We start from the raw sequence: 19,478 nt of genomic DNA, 5'->3' as shown, positions 1-19,478 counted from the left end.
CTACGCATTTTAAAAATCCTACACGCTTACCATACATTTCGGTGTGAACTTTGTCAGCCTGTATTTAGTTTCTACCTGCACGTTTAAAAAATCCTTGCTCTATGGTTTGAAAACAATGTTTTATGGTTTGACCCTAACTCCATGGTTTGACCATTTCTACCTCCATGGTTTGACTGACCATGTCGCTGATGGTATGGGCGAATTATTCATGTAATAGACTTGAATAGTTCAAACGGCTATTTTGGGGCGTTCATCTTTGTCTTTCTACTATTTAACAACTATCTCAGAGTATACTATTTAACATCACAAACAGTATTAATTCAATTACACTGATTTTCACAAATAAAAGAGCCACTCGGGAGTGTTGCCACCAATCTGAAAACTTCTAAAAATTAATTGCCCTTTGTTAAAGTAGGATTGTTGCGGCAAACAGAAGTCCACGGCGTGGGAGGATTTTTAGCCCCGCCCCCAACTTTGCAAAGTCAGGAAACCTTTTCATACATTTTGCCAATTATTAAATGGGGACATGCCCCTGTCAGTTCAAGGGTTGATAGTTGATGCATGGAAGTGCAAGTGGACAGCACCTTTAACGTATCGGAATTAACCCGCAAGAGGGCGGTTGACCTATACCTTCGGAACATTAAACAACTTTTTAGAGCATACTCATAATAACTTGCCGCTCGAGAATAGACAGCCCTACCGAGGAAAATGTTTTATGTAGAACTTTCTGTATCTCCAGCAATTATTTCATTTGTTAAAAACCGCAGAGTTCTCAAAAAAATTCCTTTTTTGGGGGGAGTTTTGGCTCTGGGAAAAGAGCCGGGTGAGGTATCTTGAGAAGATATAATGGGATGATGCCAAATCCCAACCGAGTAATGTGCCTGTGATTTTTAGTTCAGGCTCGGGAAAGTACTGAGTATACAGTGCTAACACACATCGGCGTATACGGGTAAAACCAAAGTTATTATTCTTTATCCCCGATGCAAATTTTCCTTCTATTATCAAATCTTAGGCTAGGTATAGATTTGAGAAAAATACCAACTCCAGAGGGAGTTTCAAACAAATGCAGTGTGTGGTGGGAGAAGCTGTTGGAATGGCTAATTTTCTACATTAATTTGCATATTGTGACAGCAGGCAGAATAGAAGCAAGAGTGACATAAGTATTCATTCATAAGAAAATTTTACATGCAAATCACCGGAACAATGTAGCGAAGACAGTTGCATACAGCAACCTGCATAACTGTCGTTAGGAGTTGTATGCACTGATGCACACAGGGAGTTTGTGCGCAATTTTCAAAGCACTCATTGCGTATTAAGACTGCATGGCCATTTTTTTGTCAGTACTGGACAACGACTGCACCACAACGGACTGGATGCGAACCTTCGCAGCTGCATTTCTGATGAACTTTTTAACAAACCAATATTTGTATGAGAGAGAGATTGGCTGTTGCGGCCAGCTTGGCCTTGACATCCCCTTGTGGGAGTGTGCCGAGTTCCCTTAATGGAAAGATCATCTTAACAAACAAATTGGTTTACATTTGTCATAAACTTTGTGATGAACTTTCAGCAAACCAATGTTTGTATGAGAGAGAGATTGGCTGTTGCGGCCAGCTTGGCCTTGACATCCCCTTGTGGGAGTGTGCCGAGTTCCCTTGACGGGCAGATCATCTTAACAAACAAGTGGGTTTAATTTGTCATAAACTTGCGAGAACTTGTGGGGCGAGGCGTTGAGTCCTGGCGGGTGAACAGCTCACTTCTCTCGGCCAAGAATCCAGCAGAAATAAGGTAAGTTTTGCGTCGTATATCGGTAGATTGTCTCGAGAAATGCAACATAAATCATTGAAATGTCATGCTATAGTTTCATGGATTGCTCTCTTAGTGACAATCTACTAAACGTATACATTTTCAACTATAGAATTAAAGTTACAAATTTGGGGCATCAAGGCTATTATGTCACATAATATTACCCTCCATTTCAGCAATTTTATATTTGGTTTGATTCAAACTTGAATTAACTGAAATTCATAAAAATGCATTTCACTCGGCCAAAAGCCAAAAGCCTTTGGCTGTTGGCTTATACCTTGTGTGGTTTTTTAGGGGTCCGGCCATCGGCCGAAAACATTTCGTTCTGACACTTGTGTCTGTTTTGAAACTGCATTTGTTTGTGTTTATTTACTTATTTATTTATTCATTTAGTTATTTATTTACTTTTTAATTAATCACCATTATTATTATTTTTTTTATTTTTTCTAGTGAGTGACTGCGTCAGACTACTGCGACTGTGACGAGAGAGGGCTGTAGTGCAGTATTGTCTATGGATTGTGTGGTTTGTGTCGATGGATCTGGATGAACAAAGCAAGTCACCAAAGGACTAAGGTAGGGACAAATTGCTGTATCCGACCGACCACCTTTCATTTTAAAAACCCTAAAAGACCAAGCAGTTTAGCAAACAGTGGTCGTAATCCTCCAAAAAAACCTCTCTTCAATGTCACACCACCAGTGCCAAAATGGGCAGGAGGCACAAACTTTGTTGAAGAAACATTTTTGTTTGTATTCCCCCTAAGTTACAGAACAGAAAATATTGTTTAGAAATTGATCAGATTATAACGCCAGACTCAAAGATAAGCACCTTGTGCGATTCCAATTTTTATGGAAAGTTGACACTGTTAAAACAAACAATGATTACTTGCCATTCTAACATATAAAAGAAAAAACATTTACCATTAAAAATAGATACAAATACTCTCAAAAATATAAGGAGGTCGGATACCCCAAGTTTGTCTTAAATGGAGACAAGACAGAGAGAGGGCAACAAGAAGACGGCGAAAGGTAGATGAAGATCTAACCCGTTCTCTTGCAGAGTCCCTCCCCTTTGTAATCCCGACCTCCCACTCCAAGATGCTCTACAAGCTTGTTGATGTTGTCCCTAACATGTGTATCTTCCTTGGTGATGTCACACTCTCTCTCTGGCTTTTTCTTGAGCTGCATATTGGTCGAAGCCAATGATGCTTCATAATTAGGAGACTAGTCTTACTGGAAATTTTTGGGTTTGAAACTTCAAGTCGTCGGTTGCCATGTTTTGTTAAATTGTCATGATTTTTAATTAAGCGTAACATTAGAGAATAATTTTCACATACCATCTCATCTTAATTTATGTAATCTTCGATAAGATTACATTTCGGAGTAAATAATAACATAAAAAAAAATACATTGTGATGGGATTATGATTCTTAGTTTTCCTTTGAACACAATTGTATCTTCTGCCAAGTGCACTCTGGCACTTCTGGCACATAAAACAACCACCCCTTAGTTCTAAAAGTAATCTCACATAGCTTTAAAGTTCATGTCCACTTTGTTAAGCCTTTATCTGCATTCCTTTGATGATCAATGTTTGATTCGGGATCACTAAATAAATAATTTAGACAGACTATACTAGTATTTACGACCTCCTGAAATCAGCATTACATCAAATTCTGAGTGTAGCTATTCTAACTCCCTTCTTTAAGACAATATTTCGAAGACAACTGATAACACACTTTTCAAAATAGCTGTATTTTATGTAGCAAAGTCAAATAACATCAATAAAATAAAAAAATGAAGTAAGCAAAAAACATATGTTTCAGTTGTGAATTATTTCCCCATTCAACAAGTCCATTCTATTGGTGCTGCGATGAACAACGCGAGTAGGTAAAAAAGGTTAAAAATAAGGTGTTTTTTTTTCAACAATCTGTAGTTCTCACTTATGTAGCAAAGTAAAGGACAATTAATAAAACAAAACCGAAGTAACAAACAAAATCTGTCAGTTGTGCATTATTTCCCCCACCCACCAAGTACATGTGTTGCGTCAAACAACGCCTTTAGGGAAGTAAAAAACAAAGAAGTGTGAAAAAAAGAGGAAAACGGTGTTAAAATATATGTAATTCTCACCTATGTAGCAAAGTAAGAGAACATTAATAAAATAAAAAACTGAATGAAAAAATAAAAAAGTTGTTTTAGGTGTGAATTATTTCCCCCTTCACCAAGTCCATTAATTGTATGGGTGCTGCGACAAACAACGCGAGTAGGGAAAGATCAAATAACATAAATTTAAAAAACGGAGAGTGTTTTTTTCAACATATCTGTAATTCTCACGTATGTAGCCAAGTAAAGGAATACTAATAAAACAAAACTGAAGTAACAAACAAAATCTGTGTCAGTTGTGCATTATTTCCCCCATTCACCAAGTCCATGTGTTGCGACAAACAACGCAAGTAGGGAAGAAAAAGTGTGAAAAAAAGAGGAAAACAGTATTAAACTATTTGTAATTCTCCTTTATGTAGCAAAGTATAAGAGATCATTAATGAAATAAAAATCTGAACAAAACAAATCTGTTTTATGTGTGAATTATTTCCCCCATCACCATTAATTTCATGGGTGCTGCGACAAACACGCCGCCGGTAGGGAAAGAACAAAATAAAAAAAGGGTAAAAAAAAGAGGAATTTTTTTTTTTAAAAAGCTGTAATTCTCACCTGTGTAGCAAAGTTAAAGAAATTTAATAAAATAAAAACCGAAGTAACAAACAAAATCTGTTTCAGTTGTGAATTATTTCCCCCTATTCACCAAGGCCATTGTAAAAACAAACGATTTCCCTCCACAGCCTCTAAAGGCCCGGTCACACAGGCCCCGATAACGAGAATGAAAACGAGAACGAAAACGAGAACAATTAAAATGCACGCTCGCGATTGGTTGAAATGCTCCACACAGAATACGCCAATGCTTATTCAACCAATCGAGGTCGTGCATTTTTATCGTTCTCGTTTTCGTTCTCGTTATCGGGGCCTGTGTGACCGGGCCTTTAAGATTCCCTCTACAGACTTTTAAAAGTTTTAATATTTTCTTTTCTTTTTCCCACAGTCCGATATCTTTAACTGATGCAGTAAGCAGGACTAGTCTTCGAGCAGGTTAAGGACATATAGAACAGGGATGACGAGTCTCCCTTTGGTGCCTCTGATGACCTGGGGTCATGGGGTCAATGAGGTCGGGCGTTTGCACCAGAGGGGACTTTCGGGACGCTTGGTGGCAGCAGACATATTAGGTCAAATCCATTGTTCTCGGTAATGTGCGCATGTTCAGAACTACGTAAACAATGGACATTTACCTGATTAATCTGCTGCCACCTAGCGCTCAAAAGTCTCCTATTTTTGTAGATTCCTGGTAAGATTGAAGGAAAACAATTCCTTTGGTGACAACTTTTGGTCAGCGTAGATGATGACAGTTTGGTAAGGTATTCGGGGTGAACACATAGACCTTGGCTGAATTTCGTAGAGCTGCTTAGCACAAACAAAAAATGCTTAGCATGAAATTTCTTCCTTAATAAAAACAGGATTACCAACCAAATATCAACTTTTTGTAGCTTGTTGTATTCAGCTGTTGTTTGCTTATCTTGAAAATCACGTAGAAATTTGGTTGGTAATCCTGTTTTATAGCAAGGCAAAACTTTCATGCTAAGCAAATTTTTTGCTTAGCAGTTCCATTAAATTGGGCCCTTATCGCAAATACTTGGTAAGCGCGCGTTATGTGTGGAATGAGGTGCATGCTGGTTTAGCTAGCGATCAAGTTCGGTCGCTAGCTAGACCAGCATGCTCCTCATTCAACAGTTAGCGCTTGCGCATTGGGTGTTTGAAGGGTCTATTGAAAACTTAACTTTGGCTTGAGATGACCGCAATAACTAATTTCTTTAAACATTTGTTTTCTTCCAATTATGCAGATTATGTTTTCTTCTGAAGACGAGGAACTATACGTACTTGCATAGTCAGCCATGGTGATCTACCAGCAGAATTATGATGACAGAACATGAGCATGACCGACCCTCTCTCTCTGATGTCTTTGAATTTCGGCCCGAAGTCAGCGAGGTCAATGGGGTCAGGTTTTAGCTGCAAAGGTTAAGTAACTAGTTTGGTATGAGGTTAAGTATACTCTCTTAATGTAAAAGGGTGAAAAACCACTCGTTTTGTCTGCCATACCACTCTTGCAAAGAGTCGTATGGCAGACAACTCTTTTTTAGAGTGAAAGACGGGTACTTTTATCTCTCAAAAGAGCGAAACTTATACCACTCGGACAAGAGAGTGAAGTATACACTCATTTACTTTAAGAGAGTTACCAGGGGACAGATTTCACAAAACTTGGGACTAGTCCTAGGTGATCTCAAAAACTTGAGGCTAGTCTTGTAGTTAGGACGAGTAACTCGTCCTAACTCAAGAAAGACTAGCCTAAACTCTTTGTGAAATCCAACCCTGGTTAGTTGCGTGCTTTCTGATGCTTGATTTCGAGACCTCAAATTATAATTCTGAGGTCTCGAAATCAAGTTCGTGGAAAATTACTTCTTTCTCGAAAACGACGTCACTTCAGAGGGAGTCGTTTCTCACAATGTTTTATACTATCAATCTCTCCCCATTACTTACCAAGTAAGGTTTTATGCCGATAATTATTTTGAGTATTACCAACACTGTCAATTGCCTTTAAATATCTTAAGCAAAGCTTTGAAAGTGTCCAGGTTGTCAATTTCGCCAAAAAATGGTGGGCGGGAGAAATATTTTTGACAGAAGAAAACAAAAACCAAGAATAAAACAATCACTGATGTAAGAAAATGTCAGATGGTGTCGTGTGGCTGTTCAATTCTAGGCCTACATGGTCGTAGATGGAGACAGCATTCTCTCTCACTAATATTACGCTACAAAAGTGATCCTTAAGATACTAAAAAAGTTAGAAATTTACTTTTTTGTAATTGATAATAATCTATTTGCTCCCACAGTAAAAAAAAAAAAAAAAGAAAAAGGGCCAAACCAACGGTTTTTGAGTGTGCAACCAGCTGTAAGAGGGCTACGTCAAATCCAGCCAGATGAATATCTTTCAAATGACCTCAGCTGGACCATGCTGGCGCCCAACTGCCTGCATGATGTCACTCGAGGAGAAGACTATCTCAGGGCCTTTTCCAAACCTCGGCTATGTTTGGTGTTCGAAGCACGCTGCTTCAAAATGTGAAACAGAGCTAATGTCAAGCCAGAGCCTGAGCCCAAGACGGGGTTTGGAAAACGCCCACATTTTACCATGTACTACATACACTGCAAAAACTGGGGTGTTAACATTGGCACCATGGGTGTTGTCACATAATAATTATACAAAACGAAGAGTGAATCAAAATGAACATCTGAGGTGTTGAACTAACACCAAATAACTTATTTGGCGGAAGTTTGTATTATTTAAACACCCGAAGCCTATACTTGGTTCTCAATTCTATATTTATAATACACAGCGCACATTGTGTAAATTTTAACACCTGTGTTTCTGCAGTGTACAATAGGTTTTTATCAGTTCCTTGAATCCATCAAAATCCAAAACCACTTTTGCAACCTGGCGTTCACATCAGTTCACTGCATACAATCGGTTCACCTGGTCTGATGCCAAATATTGCTGGACTATGAAGGAAAATCAAATTCATCACATTTTCCCCTTGGATTTTGATTGATTCAGTGTAGTTAAGAATACCTTTTTAAAGACACTGGACACTATTGGTAGTTAGTCTTCTGACTTGATGTATCTCACAATATGCATAAAATAACAAACCTGTAAAAAATTGAGCTCAATCGGTCGTCGAAGTTGCGAGAATAAAGAAACAAAGGAGAGATGTTGATAGTAAAAAACATTGTGAGAAACGGCTCCCTCTGAAGTAACGTAGTTTTCGAGAAAGAAGCAATTTTCCACGAATTTGATTCGAGACCTCAGATTTAGAATTTGAGGTCTCGAAATCAAGCATCTGAAGAGCACGAACTTAGTGTGACAAGGTTTTTTTTTCCTTTCATTATTATTTTGCAACTTCGATGACCAATTGAGTTCAAATTTTCACAGGTTTGTTATTATAATGCATAGTTGCGATACATCAAGTGAGAAGACAGGTCTTTGGCAATTACCAATAGTGTCCAGTGTCTTTAACTCTTTGTGAAATCCACCTCAGCTTTGCTAAAATAAGTAAATTGAAACATGTGTGAGATGTTCTAAAGTAAAACAAAGACAAAATGCATGTTTTACAGGATTCTGGAGTAGAATCCCAAGCGAACCCTTACCACACTCGCATCACCTTCATCTTAACACCAGTCCTAACTCATAATCCTAACGCATTGAACCTAACTGATAAATCCTAACTCATTAATTCTAACACAATATTAATAATTCATTTGTCCTAACCCCGTTAACTGCACTCACTATGTTTATGGACCTTTAGATATGACGTCATCTTCAGATGTAAAATGCATGTAGTGAAATTGACACATTGTACGCACGCGCAAGACTGCTCAGCCATTGAGCTTCGCTCGTCCCCAGCGCCTTGCTTTAACCAACGGCGCTGGGATGGGCAAACGCATCATGCAACGCTCATTGGTTTAATAATGCGCAGGCCCATCATGCATCACACTCACACTGCACCATATTTCTATACACTGCATACGTGATGTACTTCCTAAACAAGAATCTGTTCAAGCGATTAGCCCATCCCACAGGTCCTGGATAGACTGGCCGCTGGGGCCGAGCGAACCATTGATCTGGCTTCTTAGTATACCTCAAGGTGAGGGCGCCCTTCTGAAATGACGTCATGCATATTATTCAATTATTGACTAACCTTAGCACATCCACCATTCAACCTACCTAGTGATAAGGAAATCAAAGACGGTTCTTGTTGTAAACATGCATTTTGTCTACTGTAGGCTTCAAGACAACCGGTTATGCTAGAAACATGTCTTGAATTTGTACTAGTATTGTTTTGTAAATGAATGTTGTTTTAAACTGATGCAAAATAGTGTTGAAGTAAAATAAAAAATACGTGGTAACTTTGCAAAGTATTTGTGTGAATTGTTTTGAAGTCTTACACCGTATTAAATCAAAGGGAGACTTTGGAACGCTAGGTGGCAGCACACTTACCAGGTAAACTTCCATTGGGTGCGTTCGTTAAGCTCCCCTGAGTCGACCCCGGTGTGTTGCGTGTTTTTTTCCCCAGGACAAACGTGTGAAGATAATTACCCACAGACATAAACAACCTTTATGTCTGTGATTTTACCTGGTAAGTCTGCTGCCACCAAGCGTCACAAAAGTCTCCCAATGGCCTTGTCTTTTTTCTACCTCGCCTATGAACATGTAGAGGCTGGTGGATGGTTGTGATTATCGCAACTATGAGTGGGGTTGGGTATATTCAAACACAATGTACAACAAGGTTTCAGACTTTCACGTCCAAAACTAAACTTTTAGCTAGTTAAAAGTGCAGCCTAAATACGGAGATACATTACCATTGCGGCCTGTCAAAGTTAGCAATCAATGCTGCAATCAAAGTAAAGCATGGGGGTTCAGGGGGTACTATCAATGTTTTATGTATGGGGCATCTCTGGCAAATTAAAACTAGTTTGTAGCCCTTGATCCTTGAAGGTTTATGACGAGGCCAGTAACAGATTTGGGCAAGCATTATAGGCGGTACAAGGTGGGGTGGGGGCGGGGTGGTGCTTCGGGCCAGTAAAAAAACTGTTGTTTTCATTGAACCTGCTATTTTCATTGCGCCCCTCTCCCGCTCCAAGCCAAGCCCATTCTGTCTTGGAGAGCAATCACTTTGTCTAAAATGGTGTGTACATTTATAAATACTTCATAAACAATGAAAAAAAAAGAAGACAAGACTGCGTGTGTTGTCCCCCTCCAACACTAATCAAACCGATTGACGTCTTTCGTGGGGGGGGGGGGGGGGGGGCGCCAAAACCAGGATACCACCAGGTGAATTATGGGTCAATGTCACATAAACACCGGGGGAATACAAGTGTATGCTTATGGTGCTATAGTAACACTTATTTTTGCCAAGATAATGGGAGACGTTTTGGGACACTAGGTGGAAGTAGATTTGCCAGGTGAATCCATTGTTCTGTGTAATGTGCGCATGCTCAGAGCTACGCAGACAATAGACCTTTTCGCAAATACTGGGGCGCGCGCGTAAAGCTTGGAATTAGGTGCATTGTGGTCTAGCTGATTACAAATTTGATTCATATATATCCCACAATGCACCTCATTCAACAGTCTGCGCTTGCGCATTGGTATTTGCGATAAGGTCTATGGTCAGTAAACCTAATAAGTCTGCTGCCACCTAGCATTCCGAAGGCTCCCATTGGGTCATAAATAGCAACAAATTTCGACTTAATAATGAAACCATGCAATAAAGAGACCGCACGACTAAACACAATTCAGCAATGATGCGTGTGACGTCACACGTTTATTGTTGTAATTGAATTGTATGTACATTTGCTTTGCCAGCTACCCTTCTTCACAAAATTTCCAATCCACATCATATCAACATATTTATAGCAAAAATAAGTTATGATCAATCTTGATAAAAAATAGATTGTTTGAATTATTGTGTTTTGGCCACGTTAAAAGTGTGAATCCGTTTCGTGTAAAAATATTCGCAGTGTTGTTTTTTTTTGTAGTTTTTTTCAACAGCTTGTTCAAGTTTAGTACCAGAGAAACCACTGTGAAACCACACTTTACCCGTAAAATGCCAATATCCACAATATCAAAACTCCCGGGTCAGAATTTACCCGGATTACGAGTCCCGTGGGGCCTGACCCGGGTCAGGATTACCCGTACACTGGTCAATGGTACGATTTTGACCCGGAAATCCAACGTTAATTTGACCCATTTCGGAGTCCTTCTGACCCAGATTCCAGTTCGTCCCGACAAAGAAATGGGTCAAGGCGCATGTAGACCCGGATTCGTGGGGCCTGACCCAACACGGGTCAGTAGTACGATTTTGATACAGAATCAGCGTCAATTTGACCCATTTTCAGGTCATTCTGACCCGGTTTCTGGTTCGTCCAGACCCATAAATCGGTCAATCTCCACGGGACCTTGATCCGGGTAAATTTTGACCCGGGTCAATTTTGAACAGGGAGTTTTTATAGAGTGCAAGTATAAACTATTCTCTGATTTTAAAATCGTAATCAGTCTCAACGGCACTTCTTTGAAGGCAACCTTCACACACACATGTTTTTTTGTCGGAAAACAAAGTATCTTTTCGTTAAGCAATCATTGTCTGTCTTCTTGAACCAATTTTTGTTCGGTCCATGTTTAGCCGGTTTTACCTTAAAAACGTCAAATTTACAATTAATCCACCGTCGTGTACATGTATTGTGACTCAAGTTTGCCCGTTTTACACACACGCCAGATCAACGATACTCCATCTGTAACTACGTTGCAAGTAGTCCTTCATTGTTAGAACCTTTGTTTTTACCCACAATATCCCTTTTAAAGGCAGTGGACACTATTGGTTATTACTCAAAATATTTATTAGCATAAAACTTTCTTGGTGACGAGTAATGGGGAGATGTTGATGGTATAAAACATTGTGAGAAACGGCTCCCTCTGAAGTGCCATAGTTTTCGAGAAAGAAGTAATTTTCCATGAATTTGATTTCGAGACCTCAGGTTTAGAACTTGAGGTCTCGAAATCAACCATCCAAACGCACACAACGTCGTGTGACAAGGGTGTTTTTTCTTTCATTATTATCTCGCAAGTTCGATGACCGATTGAGCTCAAATTTTCACAGGTTTGTTATTTTATGGATACGTTGAGATACACCAACTGTGAAGACTAGTCTTTGACAATTACCAATAGTGTCCACTGCCTTTAACTGTTTGCAAATTTAATAGTTAATGACAAGGCATGTAAAAGCAAAATGTATAGACAAGTACTTTGCAAACCAACATATCTCCTCGGACTTTCTTTGTAAAATGTTCTCAAACTTTAAATATCCCATTTCTTTATTCAATTTAAAACTAAGAAACAGCTAAGTACCACAAAATTTAATAGGTTTATTAAACATTATAATAATTATAAATATTCAGTAAGAATTAATGCAATAACTATGATTATATCTTTAAAAACAAACAGTGATTAAAATGGGCTAATATTCATTTTGTTGTACAATCACAATTTTTCTTTTTTAAGACTGTAAATTGTTTTTGTTTGAACCAAGCTAATGCAATTTTCGTCGCGTTCCATTCGTCGGATAGCTTTATTGAATATCGATTCAAATTATATCAACATGGGTTCAGACAATATTATGTTACACCAGCATCGATTTGACTATTTATTTTGATGGGACAGCAGGGAAAAATAAAAGGGCCTCACAGATCTCATCACAGATTAGCTTTCAGCTACCCACCCCCCCCCCCCAAAAAAAAAAAAAGGTTCGTAGAACTAGCATAAGTATTAACAACAGAGGGCGCTAGAGACAAAATACGGTAAATCGAGGTCAGCAGAAGTCTAACCATTTCGTTTAAATCTATCCGACCGTTAATGGTAAACTGTTAATTAATATTACTATTTACTTAAAATTAAAACCACAAGAAAACATAATGATGAATGTAAAGCTAATCGATAAGAATTAAATATAAATACTTAGTATAGTCAATTTCGGCTGCTCCGAGGTATTACTTGTATGACAAAGTTTCCACTGACGAACGATAATGTGTCCTGTAAACTTTAAAACACAACTTAACATACAGTATCACAGACTCCAGTGTAATGGTAGCACTTATTTCCAAACCAAGAAACAAAGTCATCCTTTCCATGACTGCTATCAAAGTTGAGGACAAAACCGTCAGTCAGTCTATAATTGTTTTCCTCGTCACAAATTTTATTCCGAAAAAAAACGCAGCTTTCAAGTCCACTCTTCTGACTAGGCAGAATATATTACTCAGTTATCGGCAAGGCTTGCCACTCCGAAGAACGGATCGACCTTCCGTTTGCGGCACTTCCGAAGAAGCCGGCGGTCGCCCGGTGCCTTGAATGAGAACTGTGACTCTCCTACGCCCGGCGCACCGTGAAACCCACCAATGTCTGCCTTGGTGCAGTACACAAACTGCCCGTCCGGTCCCCCGTCACTCACGCATCTGTTGACACAGAAATATAATATATTTTTTTATGCAAGATACCAGACACACGCAAGCTTGTATACGCCTACAACCGTGGACCTCTCGTGTGTCCCTCTTTTGTTTGTACTCCCATTGGTTTTGTATACGTTTTCCAACTGTGGACCTTTTTCGAACCGTCCTCTTTTGTTATAGGTCCCCGGTTTGAATGTGTATACCTACTCACAAGGCCTGAATGACACTTCAAGGTGTGGACTACAATCAACTATTTTTTTCCCAGGGGCCGTTGCCACCTACTTCTAGAGCTGAAACATGGTTACCCCCTTTTATTAAAGTCCATATACGAATGTAGGCTTGGGTATCGTCAATCCAAAGCCTGGCTGGTAGAGCAGAAAGCACTACCTCCCCAACTTTTACGGAGCAATCATGGATAAGTGTCTTGCTAAAGGACACAAGTCCGTAACGATGGGAATTGTGGCTTGTGACCTGTTAAAACTTTATACCAATTTGACCTGCGCACTGACCTGCAATAGTCATCTTTCCCATCGCCATCTTCGTCTTTCATGTACCACGTGTCCATCTGCCCAACGGTGAACGTCTCCCCGGATACGTAGTTGTATTCGCTGTGTCCGCTGGTACCCGCTAGTGCACATGCCAACTGCATGGTGGTGTCCACTAAACCACGGGTTGCCGTCATGACAATCCTGCCCACCAAAATACAATAATAATGATAATTTTTATTTTATTTTTTATAATCTCTTTTTACACCCGAAGGTCATCTCAAGGCGCTTCCAACATTACCCCTGGTAATCTCATTTCAGTTTCCTGGAGAGTGCGCCACTACTAAATTAATTCAATCTCACAATTTTTAAAATCTTTTTTTGAATGAAAAGGGTTATTTTAAACGATCTCAGCTAAAACAATCTGAATGTCTTGACCAAAATGTTTCATTATGTATTGCGTGTTTGAGCAGTGGAAAAAACAATGGATATTTTACATTTTAAAAAGAATGGCGGCCATCTTCAAATAAAAAATAAAAAATAAAAAGCCTCTTCTCCTTCCTTTTTTTGAGAAACCCGGACGCTAAACATGTTTCTTTTTTAACTCGGCCTAATGAGTGTCTTGCTCAGGGACACAAGTGTCATGACTGGGACTCAATCCAACACTCTGCTGAACAGAAACACCAGAGTTTGAATTCGGTGCTCTTTATGCCAACATAATTACTTGATAAATGCACCCCCTTAGAGCGATCCCCTGGCTACTGCTTTCAAGATAGTATCATATAAACATGTTTGTTGTGTTGGCATAATAGCCTTCGAGAAAGACTCTGCTAGGGTCGAAACGTCAAGCCATTAACCATTTCAAGCTGATGATAACTCACCGGCAGTAATCGTTGGCGGCGCCCTGTCCAGTGACGTCCACCCATCCCCGGAAGTAGCCCTTCAAGCCAGCGTCTGTGATGTCATAGCGACGTGGTTTTATCTCCGCTTTCTGCCCGTCGGAGCAAGATGGTACAATCTGAGTTTCTGTAGGGAGTTCACAATTGTATATGGGATTTATCAATTTATGGGTGCGTTCGTTTAGCTTCCCTGAGTCGACCCCGGTGTGTGACGGTTTGTTTTCCCAGGACGAACGTGTGCAGATACTTACCCACGTTCGTCCTGGTCGAAAAAACCGCCACACACCGGGGTCGACCCAGGCAAGCTAAACGAACGCACCCTATAATTAATATAGGCCTAGTAAGGTTTGCGGTAACACCAATTAATGACAATCTCTAAATGAGTTAGGAAGGGTGATTCTGCAAAGAACCTTTGGTTTCAAACAGTTGATTTCAAATACTTGGTGTGCGGTAACACCGTGTGTGTGTGTCTACTGGATTTGGTTCTTTAGAGCACTGTCCTGCGTTTAATATACTACCGCGGAGTACATTTTTAGAATCCAGGAGACTTCTCAGTTCTAAAAAGAACGGCTATAATGAATGGATGGAATGACACGCAGCTTCGCGTGCTGTCTAGACTTGACTCAAGTCCCAATCCCGTACCAATCTCAGAAAACTATTGTTTTGTGATGTTCTGCATTCCCCAACCTGTCCGCACTCGGGACCACAAAAGCTATGTTGACGGCGGCGGGTATGCTTTAGAGACCTCGAAGAGAACGGGACTTGAATCAAGTCTACGTGCTGTCCAACTTATTTTACCTTGGCATGGTTTGCACGCTGTTCCATCGGTGTCAGGCGCGCTGGAGGGCCCAACTATGACGTCATTTGGTGATGTAGTTATGTTGAATCCTACTCTAGGTTCTGCGGGAGCTTGGGTAGTCATTACTTCTAAAAGCATGAAAATAATGTGAGAGCAATGGAAACCATAAGAAACCTGAATGGTCACCGATGTCTCATATTGGAATCTAAATTTGTGCCGCTTGTTTCACAATAAATTATTGTGTGGCTTGGTGGAGCAACAGTAACCAGTCACAAACTGATTCCAGTATTATAACCCAAACCAGGTCTCTGGCGAGTATACAGCTTGTGCAACATGTCTTTAACACTATAAGCTAAATCAATCACAAGAACCATCTTTGTCCTTACAGGTACCCATTTACCATCCAGATGGAGAGAAGCAATTGTAGTTAAGTGTCTTGTTCAGGGACACAGTGTCACGACCGGGACTCGAACCCACACTCAGGCAGCTCTGTCCAGAGCTTGAGTTTGGTGCTAGCTCTTATCCGCTCATCAGCCACGACACCCCACGTCGTAGTACTCACTCGTGTGGCTAGAACTTTTCTTTTAATGGCTTGAGAGATCAGTGTATGAACTTACTCTTGGTGATGTTGACCATAGCAATGGAGGAAACCACATAGAAGTCGTTGCTGAACAGGCAGCCATATTTTCCCTCCTGTCGTGACGTCATCGCATCCACCATCAGATTGCCTCCATCGATGACGTAGGAGGGCTGGGCCGTGACGTTGATTGGCTTGTCGTTGAAGAACCACGTGACCTCGGGGGTTGGATCACCCGAGGCTGCACAGACGAGGTTGAGAGGCTGGTTGTCTTCGACGGTGGAATTGGAGAGACCGGTGGTCAGCTTCAGATTAGGCTCTGGGGACGATCAAGTAGGAATACTCTATAAGGGCCCTTTTCGAAACGACGGCTTCGGCTTTGGATTCGGCTTCAGGCTAGCTTTGCCTTTGCAGTTGCGCGTGACAGTTGCGCGTGCTGTGCGTATACACACTCAGTGCTTCAGACGAGAGGACGGAGCCTGGAGCCGAATCCAAAGCCGAGGCTGTGGTTTCGAAAAGGGCCTTATACTTCAAATAAGAGATGGCATCATTTTCGCTTATGATTTTGGTTATGTTAATTCTATGGTGATGACATAATTCAAACTCTCTGTTGGCGGACTTTTGAACAAAGGAGGGATTTATTAATAGCCTGCAATGTATCATGCGTTAACGGTTTAGACCCAGAGAGAATTTGTAATAATATTGAGATGTACTTTGATGTACTTTCAAAGCTAGAAATGTTAAGGGGTAGAAATTTGAAATGGGAGAAGTTAATCAGCGTAAAAGTATAAAATAGAATGCGTTTTTGGCAGACTTTTGAACAGAGGAGGGATTCCGTTCCAAAGTGCCCCAGGTTAGAAACATACCTACAACACGCAGACGCCCCTGTGCACTCTTAAGTCCGTTCACATTTGCCGCCACACAGCGGTAGCTCCCGGCGTCTCGTAGATTCACGTTCTTCACGAGAAGTTCATTCCCGTTCTCGCTGACCTCGAAGCGCTCGTCCATCAGCGTCTCGATGGCTATTTCCTCGAGGAACCACGTGACCTGTGGCTCGGGATCTCCCGAGGTTTCACAGGACATGCGCACATCCTCGCCGACGAACGCCGTCATGTTTGGAAGGGGCGTCGAAATAGCCGGCAACTGCCAGAGTTCTGTGTAAAAATCGCATTGGAATCATTGATCACCTGGTATGATTATTAATAGCTTTAAAAGCAGTGGACACTTTCGGTAAACAGTATTGTCCAAAGGCCCACACTTCGTGTGTCACAACTTATAAATAAAATAACAAACCTGTGAAAATTTAGACTTAATCGGTCATCGGAGTCGGGAGAAAATAACGGGAAAACCCACCTTTGTTTCTGCACTTTTCGCCGTGTCATGACATGTGTTTTATACTATAATCCGTAATTCTCGTTGTCGAGAATTAATAATAATTGTTTCAATGTTTTCTCAAAAAGTAAAGCATTTCATGGAATAATATTTCAAGAGAAGTCTTTCACCATTACCTTCTGTAAACCCTGTAAGTTATTTGTAAATCTGTGAACTTTTACTTTTGTTTCTGTTCCGTAAGTGTTTAATGGCTTTAAAGGCAGTGGAAACTATTGGTAGTTACTCAAAATATTAATTGGCACAAAACCTTACTTGGTAACAAGTAATGGGGAGAGGTTGATAGTCTAAAACATTGTGAGAAATGACTCCCTCTGAAGTAACGTAGTTTTCGAACAGAAGTAATTTTCCACGAACTTGATTTCGAGACCCCATAAATTATTTAAAATTTTGAGGTCCCGAAATCAAGCATCTGAAAGCACACAACTTTGTGTGACAAGTGTCTTTTTTCTTTTATTATCTCGCAACTTCGACCACCAGCTGAGCTCAATTTTTCACAGGTTTGTTATTTTATGCATAAATATGTTTAGATACACTAAGTGAATAGATTGATCGTAGACTTTTACCAATAGTGTCCAATGTCTTTAAAATTAACATAAAATCTAGTTTATTTTTCCTCATTGTGATACTTGTTGAATGTGCATTAAAAGTTTCAACTCTTAAAAGCTCCCGAGTGAGACTCTTTTTTTTATCTGTGCCCCTTGAGGTCTGACCCATTTTTTGGTGAGTATGACCCGGGGTCTGTGTTAAATTCCAAAATGAGTAAAAATTACGCCAGTTAGAAAAAGAAAAAAGAAAAAAACGCTTGATCAAAAAGTGCGTAACATTCCCAGGGACCCTGATTTCTGGTCAGTGTGAACAGGTGTGACCGGTTAGTCACAAAAAGCGCTTTCAGTCAAACATGCTCAGAAGTGAAGTTGTACTCCTTGATGGAGGGAAGCCATTACAGTTTAATTTATTCCTTTATGACGGACATAAAAGGGATGTTCTTGAGAAACTCAAAGTTATTCAAAGTAATTGTGCTGTTTACTATTTCAAAACTTTGTCAACATCAGGTTTTGCTAAAAAACATATAACTGTGACATAATTAAAATCCTAAACTTACCAACAACTTCTAGTTGAGCGCTTGCCGTGATAGCGCCCGCTTCGTTCGATACGTCACAATGGTAGGTGAGCTCTTCGTCCTCCGGCTGTACGTTGGCAATGCTGAACGTCTGCTTGTCCTCTGTGACGGTATAGCGCGGGAAATCCTCCAGATCTAAGCTGCGATTCTGTGCAAGAAACATTCAATGTTTAGTCGATATTCAGTTTGCGGTAATAATAATTGCTACCAGAGGTACGTACCAGGTGTATTGCTGCTGAATGCAGAAAAACACTTTTTGAAATGTACCAACTCACGACTTGGACGTACATGTACTTTGCACGTGTGTTTACTATACGCATTGCAGGCAAAGTCTGCCTTGATTTACGTCACAAAAGGGGTAGGCGGAGTCAGCCCCCAAACAACTTTATATATTGTTTAAACATATAAATCGTGACAAACAATTACTAAAAAAATTGTTTTATTGTTCGTAAGCATATACTCTTATGTTTGAAAGAAAACAATTCTATTTCCAGGTGACTTTAAGTGCACTGAGTTTCTTTTATGTGTTATATAGCACACTAGACCAACGGCTTTACGTCCCATACAAAGGACGAAGCATCATGGTTAAGTGTCCTACTTAAAGGACAGGTGTCACAGCTGGGACTCGAACCCACACTCTGCTAATCAGAAACTCCAGAGTTTAAACTTAACCGCTAGGCCATATGACACGTCACAAATGTTTTAGTAACCAAAAAACAACCAGCTCCAAACTAACCGTCTCGACATCCGTATTCCCTTTCGAAACACGCCACTTGATGCTGATTGGCTCTGTTCCACGTGGTTTACAGACGAATGACACCTCGTCCCCTTGGTTGACCGTTTTACCGAACGGTTTTTCTTCCCATCGGGGTGGTACTGCAACGCAAATAAAAAAAATCATAATATATATCTCAACCTCGATCCCAAAAAGGATTTACATAAAAAGGATAACACACTTAAAATGTACCCACTTTAAAGGGAACAGATTTTGATAGTCACCAGTTAACAAAAGATGCAGGTATTTGACAAGTTAATGATGGTAGTAAACCACAAGCGAAACTGATTGGGTCAATTTGAAACGATTTGGAGTTGAACAACAAACAATGGACCCTTCCCATGAAATATGCTAATCACATTCACGCTGTTGGTTGGCAAACGCCATAGAGTTGTGCACTAAGCAGACGCGCAATCGCGTCTGCGTCACGCACCCATTAGCCGTGTACAAAACAGCGCGATGTTCCCTCATTTTGCCAACCAA

At 40.3% G+C, this 19,478-nt stretch overlaps 1 protein-coding gene across 4 annotated transcripts in view; it reads right to left on the bottom strand.

Moving 5' to 3' along the window:
- Positions 1-10,244: 10,244 nt before the first annotated feature.
- The window catches only part of LOC139954010 (immunoglobulin superfamily member 10-like), a 72,973-nt gene continuing 63,739 nt past the window's right edge, over positions 10,245-19,478 (bottom strand). For all 4 annotated transcript variants that reach the window (XM_071953639.1, XM_071953640.1, XM_071953642.1 and 1 more), the window contains 8 exons: positions 18,957-19,096; positions 18,203-18,368; positions 16,575-16,862; positions 15,749-16,027; positions 15,131-15,259; positions 14,315-14,459; positions 13,458-13,637; positions 10,245-12,954 (listed from right to left, as the gene is read on the bottom strand). In XM_071953639.1, coding sequence (XP_071809740.1) covers positions 12,759-12,954; positions 13,458-13,637; positions 14,315-14,459; positions 15,131-15,259; positions 15,749-16,027; positions 16,575-16,862; positions 18,203-18,368; positions 18,957-19,096 — 1,523 coding nt within the window. In that variant the 3' untranslated portion in view covers positions 10,245-12,758. The remainder of the gene's footprint in view (positions 12,955-13,457; positions 13,638-14,314; positions 14,460-15,130; positions 15,260-15,748; positions 16,028-16,574; positions 16,863-18,202; positions 18,369-18,956; positions 19,097-19,478) is intronic.

Source organism: Asterias amurensis, chromosome 22 (genome assembly GCF_032118995.1).
Source record: "Asterias amurensis chromosome 22, ASM3211899v1".
Taxonomy (NCBI): domain Eukaryota; kingdom Metazoa; phylum Echinodermata; class Asteroidea; order Forcipulatida; family Asteriidae; genus Asterias; species Asterias amurensis.
This window is presented reverse-complemented; position numbering and strand designations above follow the sequence as displayed.